Below are 14,128 nucleotides of genomic sequence, written 5' to 3' on the forward strand. Positions count from 1 at the left end.
ACAACACGTTTCATTAATTTTATTATAATTTTATACATTACACAAATACTCTGCCTAAAACTTAAAATCACCTCTTGCTAACCTACATACATACATTTCATTTACTCACTACATTAACATAGAAACATCTGGGGATATGAAAGCTCCATAAGAACATGGGAAAAAAGTGGAAAAAAAACATCTGAGCCTGAACAGAGGTGCTTAAAGGAATTTAACAAAGAAAATGCAACCACAGCCCCCTTTACAGATACTGAATCAAACTCTCCAGAAACATCTCATTCATTCGGTGACATGGGTATGAAATCCTTCCTCAGTGTCGTGGATATATATTGAACTAAAATGTATTTAATTAACTAGATTTCTTTTTCAGCTACGCTATGTATTTATTCTAGAAGATCATGGGAACGGTATCTGTGTTTTGGCACAAATTCATCCCAGATATGGAGTTTTTTTGTTTTGTTAACTGTGAGTGCAGCATCTAATGTAAACAACAGATTGCACTTCATCATTGAAACATATCTTCAGGAGGAATGGAAGAAAAAAATAATACCACTCCTTCCTCCTCGGTTTTTGGCCCTACCGTGAGAAATGAACTTTTATAAAAGAAAAAAAGAAAAGTCTGGGAAAGTTCCAGAGAAGGAGAGCATCAGTAGTCCTCAGCTGGAAAGAGAAAGACAGGGAGACAGAGAGACACAGTTTGATTAACAAGAGGAAGAAGAACCGAGTGGAAGTGGAGCATGCGATCCGTTTGAGTTTAGTGACGCCATAAGAAATCTCAGCATGCAGGCGGTTAGCAGAGACAGGAGGCGGCTTACTTTCAATCGTGAGAATGCAGGTGCTGGCGGCAGTGCCTCGGCTGTTGACGGCTTTGCACATGTACTCTCCTTCGTCCTCGGGGAACGTTTCCGGCAGGTACAGGCAGTAGGTCTCGCCTCTCTCGATGTATTGATAGTCTTCAGAGTCCGGCAGAAGCTCACCCTCAAACCACCAGGTGACCTCTGGTTTGGGTTCTCCCGTGATCTTCACCGTGAACCGCACAGGCTCTGCATCAACCACCGACTGGTTCTTCAGGGGCTTTTTAAACCACGGAGCGCCTGACCTGGCATGGTCCTCTTCATCCTCGTAGGCGGCGGAGCCATTAATGATGCTACCCTCTTCCTCCTCCTCTTCTTCCCTTTTCTGACAAGACACATGACAAAGCGTTTCACATTCAGGAAAAAAAAACACAACAGAAATCACACGCATGCAGCTCTGTCATGCATTAGTGTTGACATCAGATCCAGGCATGTCCGCCATTTAGTTCTGAAACAAAGCAGCCCAGGAGAGGTTTACTTTTTGGAGAGCAGCGTCAATTTCCTGTTGTTCAAATTGCATCCTTTGCAATTTCTGCTCTTCGATCTTCTTCTTCTGCTCCTCTTCTCTGGTCTTTGCCATTTGTTCGAACCGTGCTCGCATGTCCACTTTCTGTCTGAACGGGACGTCTTCTGGTTTAATTGGAGTTGTTTTGTCTTCATCTTCATCCTGTGGAAGAAATGAGCAAAATTCTTCACTTCAAAGTTCTTTTGCTGGAATGAAACATGAGAAATTGCCTCATTCTTTCACCTCCTGACAGCGCTCTGCCTCTCTCTCCTTGATTTTCTCGTCAATTTCTTTCCTTCTTGCTCGTTCCTCCTCGATCTTCTTCTGGATCTCCTCCTCTGTGAGCTGCTTGATCTTCTCGAACTTGGATTTCAGGCTTTTGGCCTGGATGGAGCCAGTCCGCTTCAGCTTTGTTAGCTCCTCGTACTCGGTGCTCACCACCTCAGAGCTTTCATTGATCTCATCCTAAATCAAACCCACAAAACATATGTAAATAAGCAAACATGTTATGAAATTGTAAATTTAATGATCGTTTCAGTAGCATGTGAAGCTGACCTCACTCATCTCTTGTCGCAACTGTTCAAACTCTTTCTTCTCCATCTCCATTTTCTGGCGTCTGGCTTCCGCCTTGCGCTTCCGCTCTGCCTCCTCTTTCATCTTCAGCATCTCCTCAAAGTTGATTTCTAGTTTCCCTGGGTGCATTGCTTCCTGTGACTCTGTCCGCACCAGAGTTACATCATCATCCTGCACCTGTCACAAAAATGAGATACACATCTCAATTGATATTCAATTGCATATGGAGTATTGACATATATTTGAATACAGCTTGTGCTAGTAATGAGTGGCTGTGTCTGAAATCGCATACTCTCTTGAATAGGACTTATTTTGAATAAGTAATTATTTCATGACCGCTAAAAAGTATGTTCTATAGTATGAATGTAATCGGACTACATTCGCCATGCTGTCATGTCATTATCATGTGACCTACCAGCATGAGTTACATCGCTTCACTTACATTCACAAATCCTCTCCTGTAGCCTCATGGGATAGTAAAGTGTCCATCGTATGCACACTTCAGAATCTCGTATACTTCAGAATATAGTAGGGAAGTATGTGAATTCAGATGCAGCCACTGTTTTTCTTTGACTTGAATCCAAATCCCACTATAGTTGAATTGGAATAGGTAATGCATTCTAGGAAATTAAGTGTCCTTCCTCCCTAATCTGTCTGTCTTTTTCAATTAAATTGTAAATGGCACACAACCTTGTTATTCTAATAGATAAAATCAGTTAAAACATTAAAACAGTGCCAAGTGTAAAAAGAGCTATAAATTATCACACAGTTTGTGACTTGTTATGTGAGCAAAAACTCACATAGGCAGCCATGTTTGAACAGTGTGAAGATTTGGACCCCATAATTCTGTTTTGTACTAGTACTGTATTCCTATTTACTACATTGTGTAGAATCATATATTGATATATTTTTTCCTTATTTACCCATAAAAATAAATAAATATCCTTTAAACAAAACACATTAGTTTGAGAAGCAAAAGTAAATATATTCAAATATTCATTGTCATATCATGAGGAATCCAATTTTGACTTTTTAATCTTTTGATATAAAACAGTTCATTGCACTATAAAAACATGCAATAACATTCACAAGTCCAGATGTCTTCCCTAGCCCAAAAACACATTGACATTAAACATACTCTTGACTAATACTGTAAACTCAAGGGGAGGGAAAACACTAAAATGAAATGATTGATGATATGACCCTTTAAGATTGGTTTTCTGATCAAATAGTTTTCTTGAATATAATTAGGCCTATGTCTATTTTATCTATAGCTTCATTGGAATGTTTTTCCCTCACTAGGTACATTATTGTATGTCTTGTTTTCTAACAGCTTCTTTTGTAATCAATCATTGTGGCAATGCTTCTCTTTAGCAGGGTAGCGGTTTCTGTTTAAAAAAGTTTCTTACTTCTTTAACTCCATATCCAGTCAAATTATCGTGATCCAGTCCAGGGCTCTTAAAAACACAATTTGAAAAGCATAACAGACAAGCATTGCAGCAGATATATCATTTGAGCACACTGGAGATTTGGACATGTGTTGTGTTTATATTTTCAAGTGAATTAATTGTTTTAGATTGAATTAGAGACCTTAAGTCGGTCGATGTATTGAAATTGACACTGGTTAACAGTTGTTAGCTGACTGACAAAATGTGCTCAGATGATATAAATATAATCAGCAGATTACACTGCAATTAACATGCAGCATAAAGTATGTTTATGCTATGTTATTAATAACCAAAACAGCAGTTATATAGCGTATTAATGGACTTTTTGTTGTTGTTTAAGATGTACTTTTGTTGGTCACATCAATTAGTACATGCAAACGCACTGTACATGTGCAAATACAGTATGTTACATCAAATGCATGGTCCTACCATGTTCTTGCGAGCTTCTGCGAAAAGTTTTTTCTCCTCTTCCAGGCGTCGCTTGGCCTCCTCTTCTTTCTTTTTCTGCTCCTCTTCTCGTCTTTGTCTTTCCAGATCCTCAAAGCTGATGGCCAGCTTCCCGGGTTTGGCCCCGTCTGAGTTTATCATGGCCAGAAGGATGTCATCGTCACTATTTACAACCTGCAAGTGAATAGATTAGGTTTAGGGAAAATGAGTTAGTCAACATTTAAAGTTTGATCTGGCATCCAGTTTACATGTCCAACTGTGCCAAATCAAAACTGATTTTAGATCGTAGGCGTTATTTTCCAAGACAGATCGTACACGTTTTTTATGACCTTTTGTAATAATAGTGAGCATTTTATGACTATTAAATATTGTGTAGGCCTCCCTAACAAAGTATCATAAGGTTATATATATATATATATATATATATATATATATATATATATATATATATATATATTTATATGAAGAGTTCAGATGCAAAAGCCTCTAAGTGCCATCTGAAATTTTCTTCTAGAATGATCAATTTTATAAAGCTTGTATATTTAAGTTAAGTAATTTCATTTAAATGACAATTAATAGATAATTTGCATTGCCATTTAAGTGAAATTATTTAACTTAAATATACAAGCTTGATAAAAATGATCATTCTAGAAGAAAATTTCAGATGGCACTTAGAGGCTTTTGCATCTGAACTCTTCATATATATATATATATATAAACTACTACAATACTACTATAATCAAAGAATTTCATGGTTACCATTGTACATGAAAAGCAAAAAAAAAAAAAAACCATGATTTTCACAAGCACACAAACTGACCATGCTCTTTCTGGCCTCGGCAAAGGCCTCTCTCTCTTCTTTGATGCGTCTTTTCCTTTCTTCCTCCACTCGCTTATGTTCCTCTTCCAGTCTCTGTCTTTCCAGCTCTTCAAAGCTGAGTCGAAGTTTACCAGGTCTGAATTCTTCCTTCTCTCCTTGTGTATCCTGAGTGTCCTCGTCATCCAGGGCCTGTGAGAAAGAGTACATTATCACTCATATTACATTATTCATGTTTGGACACTGTTGGGCACTTAAGTCACACTTTAAAATTTCATGCATTAAATACATAATATGAAACCCAGGTGCATCTGCAAACAAATGTTGCTAGAACGTTTTTGAGAATTGACTTTTCTGAGCTGCTTTTTCTTATTTTTAACCAACTTGTCTTGAGGTTGTGATACCCCCAAAAAGCAGTTTAATTTGGTTAAGGCCAATTTCAGCCAATTTCATTGGTTAGGGAGGGTGTAGGGTAGGGGTTGCACGACTACTGATTTCTGCTAGTCGATTCCTTATCAAAACAATACTCGAGTTACTCGACTACTCGTGGTTCATGCTACTTTAAATGAAAAGACATGAAATAGCTAGATCTTATCAATAAACATTTATTAATTCATAGCCTAATGCAACAATTACATAAGTAAACTCTCAAAACATTATAATTATGACATTTCATTTTTAAATTTTCATGTAACAGTCTAAAGCCAAATAAATAGCCGTTCTTGCCTTTCATTTCAGACGTCTGCTTCTAGGGGCCGTTCACATATCGCGTCTTTTTCGCGCTCAAGGTCGTTATTTCAAATGTAGGCGCGGCGAGCGCGCTCATATGGAAACAACGTGGTGCGCTAGTTTTTCCAGGCGGGTTTTTCCTTCTCATCTCCAGAAATATATCTAGTAGTAAAGCTAATGCAAGGGCTAGAAATCAATTAATCCTTTGCTGATACTTCTTCATCGTCATCATGGAGAGCGCAGTTCACGGTTGCATAGCACCGACAGACGCCATGGGAGCGCGAGCGCTTGTAGGAGACAGCGGCCGCGCTTTCCACACGTTTTTAAACGCAATATGTGAACGGCCTCTTGCAGAGTTGGCCAATTACAATATTTTTGTCATCCTTGATGAAATACTTCCACACATCTGACGTGTGGCGTCTGTTGGTGACGTTCGCCATTTTTAATTCATTTATGGTTAATGGACGCTCGAGTAGTCGATTGTTTCCGACAGCGTCGACTAGTGGTTGAAGTAGTCGATCTATCGACTACTCGACTAGTCTATGCAAGCCCTAGTGTAGGGTAGGGTTAGGATATGTTTTAGCACTTGTGTTGAGACCATTTTTCATGGATGTATCAAGTAGGTTCTCCTTAAGTTCACACAGGGTCCTTGCAGAATATCCACCAGTGTAGCCCATTATATTAACTATAAATATGTTGCACATAATTTTACAACCAGAACATTACCTAGAATGTTTTGTCTTCATTTTGAACAATATATGTATTGTTTCATGTTTTGAAACCTAACAAACATAATGTTTTAATTGAAAAGTGTATGTGTGCTATGATTTTTAAATAACCACATTGTTTAAAATGCCATGTTTTTATATTTTGTTATATACTGCAAATATTGTATGTATGCATTTTTAATTGTCGCTTAACTTTCCAAATAGTAAAAAAATAAAAGTGTCCACTGTATATATTGTAAATGTGAAAGAATATATCTAATGGTTGTTAAAAAAATATACCCACCATTCCCAGCTTGGCCTCTTCAAATGCTTTTTTTTCTTCCTCCAGTCTGCGTCGGGCTTCGTCCTCTGCCTGTTTTCTCTGCTGCTCCTGTCGCTCTTTCTCCTGTTCTTCAAAGGTCAGACGCAGTTTACCAGGGGTCATCTGCTCCCTCTCTTTGGGATGAAACTCTTCATCGTCCAACTTTTTTAAAGAAAAAATAAATAAATAAATAAATATATATATATATATATATATATATATCCAAAATTAACAAAACTTTTCTTTTTTCTTTTACAGATTATATTGATCGTTAAAGGGTTTGTTCACCCCAAAATGAAAATTCTGTCAGTAATTACTCACCCTCATGTTGTTCCAACCGCGTAAGACCTTCGTTCATCTTCGGAACACAAATTAAGATATATTTAATGAAATCTGAGAGCTGATCACTCCTCCATAGGCTGCTAGGTGACCGAAACTTGCTGGCCCAGACAAGTTATTAAAGAGATTGTTAATATAGTCCAAGTGACTACAGTGGCTCAATCTTAAGTATATCAAGCGACGAGAATACTTTATGAATGAATTGAATTGTGGAATAAAGTCGTTATTTTTGTTTGTTTTTGCGCACAAAAAGTATTCTCGTCGCTTGATATACTTAAGATTGAGCCACTGGAGTCACTTGGACTATATTAACGATCTCTTTAATAACTTTTCTGGGCCAGCAAGTTTCGGTCACCTAGCAGCCTATGGAGAAGTGATCCAGCACTATCTTAATTAGTGTCCCGAAGACGAACGAAGGTTTTACGGGGTTGGAACAACATGAGGGTGAGTAATTACTGACAGAATTTTCATTTTTGGGTGAACTAACCCTTTAAAAGCAGAATCTTCACCTGTTCAACCATAGAGCGACGTTTGGCCTCTCGGAAAGACTGCCTGTTCTCATCGTATCTCTTCTTCTTCTCCTCCTCAGTTCGCTTCTTTAGTTCCTCTTCTCGGCTCTTCTCCATGTCCTCAAAATTGATCTTGATCCTTCCTGGTTGTTTCTGTGATTTTGCAGGCACTACTCGAACCAAAATGCTGTCATCACCTTCCTGTGATGAAGAAGTGAAGAAGTTACCCAAACAGATTAAATAGCAGTTTTAACATCGGAATTATAAGGGTATGATGAAATGTTAACTTCCTGTTGTTTTTTTTTAAGATTTTTTTTTTTTTAATCAGAAACAATTGTGAGGTCTAATTTTTTTATACTGCTTTGAACTGCAACTTTTCTGCAGTCATGGACAAGCGTCCAGACAGGTTTCAGATAAGGCCTAACAGCAACAACAAAAAAACTTCTGGCACAGTTGCCTTCATTTGTGTCATACTAGACAGAGATATGATACTGCTAATTCAGTCAGAGAGCACGGCCTGCAAGTGCTGTGGGAAACAGTTGCTAGTCACATGTTGTCCATGCTTGTTAACTCTGGCTCCAGAAAGTGTGGCATTTTCCTAAATTTAACACCCAGTGCCATGTTGTATATGAACTGACATGCCTTTGTAATGGACAGTGGGCCATTTGGCCATATTGCACACATTTCACATATCATTTTGCAATTTTTATATTATATACTTATATATATATATATTTGCATTAAAATCATTATTATATTATTATTTAATTCAACTTATAGTTTATGAATCCACTGTATTAATAATAATATTTAACTTTGGTTGGTAAAAGAATGTCTTACCTTTCCTGTTACTATTGCAATGCAACACATTGTTCTATATCAATCCATTCCATGATTTGATTTCACTTACATATATTGCTAGCTTTAAAATAGATGTTTAGATTATATCAGAGGATTACCTGAGTGATTACAGATACTTTGCTGGAGATTTTCTAATAGTAGACCTGACAAAGCAGCCGACTGCCAAGTCGCATTAAAGGCATCTTCCTAGTGCCTGCAGCCACAGTCTGTTCTCATGACACACTGACTCACCTCCTCAGCTTTCTTGGCCAGCTCCTTCTGAATCTTGGCCTTCTCTAAGGCCTCCTGTGCAGCTCGCTTCTTTCTCTCCTCATCTGTTCTTTTCCTCTCCACCTCCTGCCTCTGTTTCTCCATCTCTGCAAACTTCCCCTTCACACTGCCTGTGAATGGACAGAAAGCCGACAGTTGGCGTCTATTATGGGATTAAAGTGCTGTTACAATGATTACATTGGTTCAGTCCAAAAAAAAAAATCAAATATAAAATTTCTCATTTCGCCCTACCTGTGATCTTGGGAACATATGATTTTTCTATCTTCGTCGGCTTCACCTCTTCCTCTTCATCGCTAGAGGCGAGGAGTTCTTTTATCTGTGGAGGATCCGACAGTTGTTGTTAGGTTAGGCGTTTTATCCAGGATCAGAAACCATGCTGGTCATAGCAAGCCAAGCAGACCTTAATCCTTGTAAGACAGGCACATATGACCTACAGTGGCGGATGCTGATTGGGCCGTCAATTGTGACATGGGCAGGGGATCAGTAGAGTGTGCATGCAGCAAGCAGGCATCACAGATACTGGGGTGTTTTACTGATTAAAAGCTTTTTTATAAGAAGGTTTGTGTATATCCTTTTAAATACCTGGAATCGGGTATAGATGCATGCCTAATCTTATGCAAACACTGAATACCCAGCAAGCAGTATCTTCATTACCTTCAAGACAAAATCTTCTAATATGCATTGTTAGTGTCAGAGAGAGGAGGCAGTGCAGTCAGTGGATGAAGTGACAAAACAAGGTGCTGATGGGCAGGTTTCTGTACTGACCATTTGCTTCCTGCGACTGTACTCTCTCTCTTTAATGTACTGATCTCTGCGTTTCTTTTGCTCATCCTGACTTCTCTTTTGGTTTCTCTCTTCTCTAGCTTTCTGCATGGCCTCAAACTTATTCTTCACATCTTCTTTCCCCAACTTGGGAACATAACTTCTCTGTACAGGCTTAGATGTTTTAAGCAGTTTCTTCAGAAGAAAGAAAAACGAGGTATGAGAGATTGTTAGTAAAAGAGAAATGGAAAATTAGTTAATTTCCATTTTTTTTATAACATTTACTTTTGCAAAGAGTAATGATTATATGATTACAAATGACAAATATTATAGTCGGTTTTCCATTTTCCATAACATTCCATTTTATAAATTAGCATATTAGTTATATATACGGTTGATATCTATTTTCATAAATATGTATAGGCCTAATTGTTTTTTTTAAATAAAAATATATACACACAGTTCTGCTCATACCCCTTATAGAATATGCATTAAGAGCCGGTGGGCTAAATTGGATGATCGGAATAAATTTTACTTATTTTGTCTTCAGAGAAACATCTCATGTAGCTTCTAAAGGGCAGTGCTAAATGAAAAAAAGAAAAGTCTTTAAAAAATAAGAAAATGTACAACCTACTGGTCCTAATGCATTTTGTTGCCATCTTGAGGAATGTTTTCACTTTTTGTAACATTTGTTCATGAGTCCCTCAATTGTCCTCAGTGTGAGAAGGTGGATCTCAAAATGAAAAGGGTTCGGATATGCAGAAGATGCTAGAAACCTAAGAATGTGCAGGACCTGGAGGATCTTTCTGAAGAACAGTGGGCAGTTTAACTGCTGAGGACAAACAAGGGATTCATGAACAACTATCACAAAATATAAAAATCAGTTGCTGATTATCCAACACACAATATTAAGATTCAAGGGTATGTAAACTTTTAAACTGGTTCATTTGTATAAATTCAGTTATTTTGTCTGGTGGACTATATGTCAACATCTGTTGTGTGCTTTTTCAGGACAGTACTAAACATGCAATTTTTATGATCCCTCTAATTTTGTTAATCTTATTAACATCTTGCATATTCTGCAAGAGGTATGCAAACTTATGAGCAGAACTGTATATATGCGTGTTAATTATTGAAATGTTGTATTTCATTTTATTTGTATTTTTGAAAATATTTATTCATTTAAGCATATTATTATAGCTCCATCATACTATACCTCTTGTTTTAGTGCCACATCTGAAAAATTTGTCATATCTGTATCATGTGTTGCATCCGCCTCTTCATCATTCTCCACGTTTTCCTCATTGGATTTTGGAACCCGCTCTCGTTTTCTCGCCCTGCTGGTGGGCTTTGTCTCCTGTTTGGGCTCTTCCTTCTCTGGTAACTCGGTCTCCTTTGGTTCATCTGCAGCACTGTTCATTTCCACCTCTTCAGTCATGCAATTCATGTCATGTGTTTCCTCTTTATGGTTTTCATCATTGATTGTGTTCTCTGCATCATTAGCATCAGCAATATCGTTCAAGTTGTCCGTGTTGTTTAAATGCGTCATGTCTGTTGACACATCCGCCATGCTCATCACTTCAGTCATGTTGCTGTTTCTCAAACACACCGGGACAGGGCCTGTTGCAAGATACGTCAGATGAAGCTGACATTGGGAGAAAGACATAATGACCACAAGACTGCAGTGCAAAGGTACTTTTATGGGTACCTTTAAAAAGGGTACCTGGGTAAAAGGTTACCCTATTATGCTATTTTAAAGGTTCCTAATTTTGTTTTGGAGGTCTTTTAAAATAGATTTACATGCATCCAAGGTCAAAAAACATTTTCTGATAATATACGTTGCACATCAACTCATTTCTCAAAGAGTCTGAAAACAGTTAGTTTGAAGATTGTCTCTCTAAACCCCTCCTTTCTGTGAGCCTGCTCTGATTGGTCAGACGGCAAAGTCTGTTGTGATTGGTCTACCTATTACAGCACGTGTCAGAAACGAAACAACTATTACCATATCTGAATTTCAGCTCCGGAGGCTTCTTCAGTGTTTTATACACAATGATATGAAGAGCATTGTTGAGGGTAATGCATTACAAGTAACTGAAGTTATGTAATCAGATTACTTTTTTCAAGTAACTATTTACGTTTAAGGTAAACACATTACTTTTAAATTTACAACAATATATCTGAGTTACTTTTTTCATTTATTGACTGACATCTTTCTTGTCCCCATGTTGAGAAAAATCGAAAGTGTAGAAGCATTGTGTGTAAACATGATGGTTATTGTAGTTCTAGACTAAATGTGAGCATTTAAAATAGAAATAGACTTAATAAAAATAGACTTAATAAAATAATAATAAAATAAAAGACAAAATAAACTTTTTAGTTATTAAAAAAAAACAAGCCCAGTCCAGGTGAGTTAACGAAGTTACACAATTAGTTACTTTTTAAGGGAGTAACGCAATATTGTAATGCATTCCTGTTCAAAGTAACTTTCCCCGACACTGATGAAGAGGAAAGATGGCATTGTTTTTTCTGTATCAATTCCAGTGCAAGTCCTCATCCATTTGAAGTGCGTGCGCAGAAAACAGCGTCTTCTCAACCTGTCGACAACACAAACCAAACTCTTCCAGGCTTCAGCTACATCAATAGTGTTTGAGGGCGGGTCAAAGTAGACTTTGTTCGCAGACAGCCAATGAGCAGGCATTATGCAAATTTGTTACATTGTAACAGGAAGTGAGACTGGAATTGCTGATGACTCGTTTCAGCAGTTCAAAATCGATTTCTTTTAGGAGACAACTTTATTTGTCATGCACTTTGATCTTTAAAACTTTTCAGACTTTTTACATTCACAAACAGCTATACATAAATTGAAATGTAGACAAATGCATTTTCTGTAAAGCTGCTTTGAAATGATATGTATTGTGAAAAGCGCTATGTGAATTAAATTGAATGTGAATATTACACTCTGCATATTATTTTTAATTGTAAAATAAGGTAAAGAAATGTCTTGGAAGTGTAAGTTGGTGGTCTATAAAATAACAGATGAGCTGAATGTGTGTGGGACCTCCACCAGGAGCCTTGTGCAGGCCCTAATTTTATCCCCCAGTCTGGGTTCAGCCATGTGATTGAGGCTATTTTTACCTGGAGATATGAGTCTAAGAAGAGGTCAGCACCCAGATGGCACACATGAGACCCCTGACTAAATGACTAAGTTCTAGATGTTTCTTTATAAAAAAAAAAATTTGTGTCTCCCAGTGTGAAAGTACAAAGCCAGTTTGGCAAAATAATATGTATGTATTGTGTGTGTGTGTTTATACTATGTGCATTTTTAATTTGTATCTTTGCAGTTCACATGTTCTACATCTGACATCCTTAATCCAAACTACAATAATCCCACAAAAACAGCAACATTAACCCATGCAGCACAGAAAAACTCAATTACATGTGTAATATCACATACCTGTAAAGATCTAAATTTCAATGCATAGTCACTCTCCTTTGCTATTCATAAATGACACAACACCTGGTGTTTTGGTGAACTCACAACTGATCACACCTCACTTTTAGAAGATGACAAAGACAATATGGCCCCCAAACATGTCACCATTTGAAAGCATTTGTTCCCGCCACATTTCAAATTCATGTTTGTTTTTGTTTTTATATGAATTTATGCTGTGCACTAATCTTTATAAGGTCTTTAATCTTAAACACATTCCTCAGAAAAATATGTTAACACTGATAGACTGCTATCTTTATTAGTAATTAGATTCTTTACATTTAAGGAAGGTTTCAGAGTTGGATGCTGAGAATAAATGTTTTCTAAAATGTTGTCTATTTATAGATTATAGATTGTATATCTATAGCATTTAGCTAAACACTAAATATTCCCCCCTGAAAAAAGTGTCAAAAGAATGTCAATATTTAATTTTAGTTCATGTATTCAACATACTTGAATACATATCTTTATCCTCTGGCAAACGTTTTATTAAAAGTTCACAGAGATAATGTTCCCCACATAGTTTCTATAAAGATCTTTATACAGTTGTTTTTTTTCTGTTTATAACCTTGAGTTTCCCCCTTTAGATTAAAGTAATTTGAAATGATCTAATGACATAGAAATAGTCCTTTCAAATGAGTCAACTGTATTCTCAGTGAGTACAATGATATGAGATCAGGCCCTCATCCGCTTGTGGACTTGCCATTTGGCAAAATTGTCCTCCGCATGCTTTATTAAATTATTCATACTTTATAAACGATAACTTAAAAATATCTTACCTTCTTTAGAGTGATATTCTCCCTTTGTTTTTCATAAGATTTTTTTTGTTGAAGTTCACGTTGGCTTAGATAATGCTAAAATCGAATCTAAATCCCCAAGCACAGGTTTAGTCTTCTCTTCCCATGCGACTGAGAGTCAAATGAGCGCAGTCGGTTATCGGTGGGCGCTATCCATAAAAATACCCGTGCCCCTCTCCATCTACCGCATTCCACACGCGCCACCGGCTGACGGCCTCAGCTGTCGCTACACATATGTCTCCTTATCTCCCAGTCTGAGGCTCTTTTACACGAATTTATAATTGTTTTGTCACTCTGATCGTTTATCTGTAAGTTATTAGTCATTTGTTTATTCAATCATGTATTTTAATGGCAGCTTAAACACTCTAAAAAAGCATGTTAAATATACGGGTTTAGCGTTTAATTCATTGCTGGATTTTTTTTTTTTTTTATATATTTTACTAATGTACTACTTTGTATAGGCTACCATATAGGCCACATTTTGCAGGTGTTAAATTAGGTCACGTGATGAAATAATGTTCTTTCCATGAATCTAGACAGTAACATGACATTAAAATAATGCTATAAATAAAATGTAGCATAAACCCCCCTAATGTATGTTAAATGTGTATAATGTATTATTTTTTTATACATTTAAATAAATAATATTAAAATGTTATGCACTATGGAGGAACTTTTGTGAATATAAAACGTAAATT

General features: G+C 36.9%; 1 protein-coding gene across 4 annotated transcripts; it reads right to left on the bottom strand.

Annotated features, from left to right (window-relative positions):
• Positions 1 to 4: 4 nt before the first annotated feature.
• On the bottom strand, positions 5 to 13,580 carry nexn (nexilin (F actin binding protein)). 4 transcript variants are annotated; one of them, XM_082188478.1, is made up of 15 exons: positions 13,413 to 13,580; positions 10,360 to 10,763; positions 9,147 to 9,338; positions 8,613 to 8,697; positions 8,343 to 8,491; positions 7,251 to 7,451; positions 6,385 to 6,564; positions 4,648 to 4,836; positions 3,810 to 4,001; positions 3,342 to 3,389; positions 1,915 to 2,109; positions 1,603 to 1,824; positions 1,333 to 1,521; positions 816 to 1,179; positions 5 to 660 (listed from the first exon to the last, which is right to left on the bottom strand). In XM_082188478.1, the coding sequence occupies exons 2-15, from the start codon at positions 10,729 to 10,731 to the stop codon at positions 647 to 649; spliced, it is 2,592 nt and encodes an 863-aa protein (XP_082044604.1). In that variant the 5' UTR covers positions 10,732 to 10,763; positions 13,413 to 13,580; the 3' UTR covers positions 5 to 646. The 4 variants fall into 4 exon arrangements, with proteins under 4 accessions (XP_082044604.1, XP_082044605.1, XP_082044607.1 ...); XM_082188479.1 differs by having other exon boundaries at positions 10,360 to 10,788; XM_082188481.1 differs by lacking the exon at positions 9,147 to 9,338.
• Between the last annotated feature and the right edge of the window lie 548 nt (positions 13,581 to 14,128).

This window comes from Leuciscus leuciscus, assembly GCF_965113295.1.
Source record: "Leuciscus leuciscus genome assembly, chromosome: 13".
Taxonomy (NCBI): Eukaryota; Metazoa; Chordata; class Actinopteri; order Cypriniformes; family Leuciscidae; genus Leuciscus; species Leuciscus leuciscus.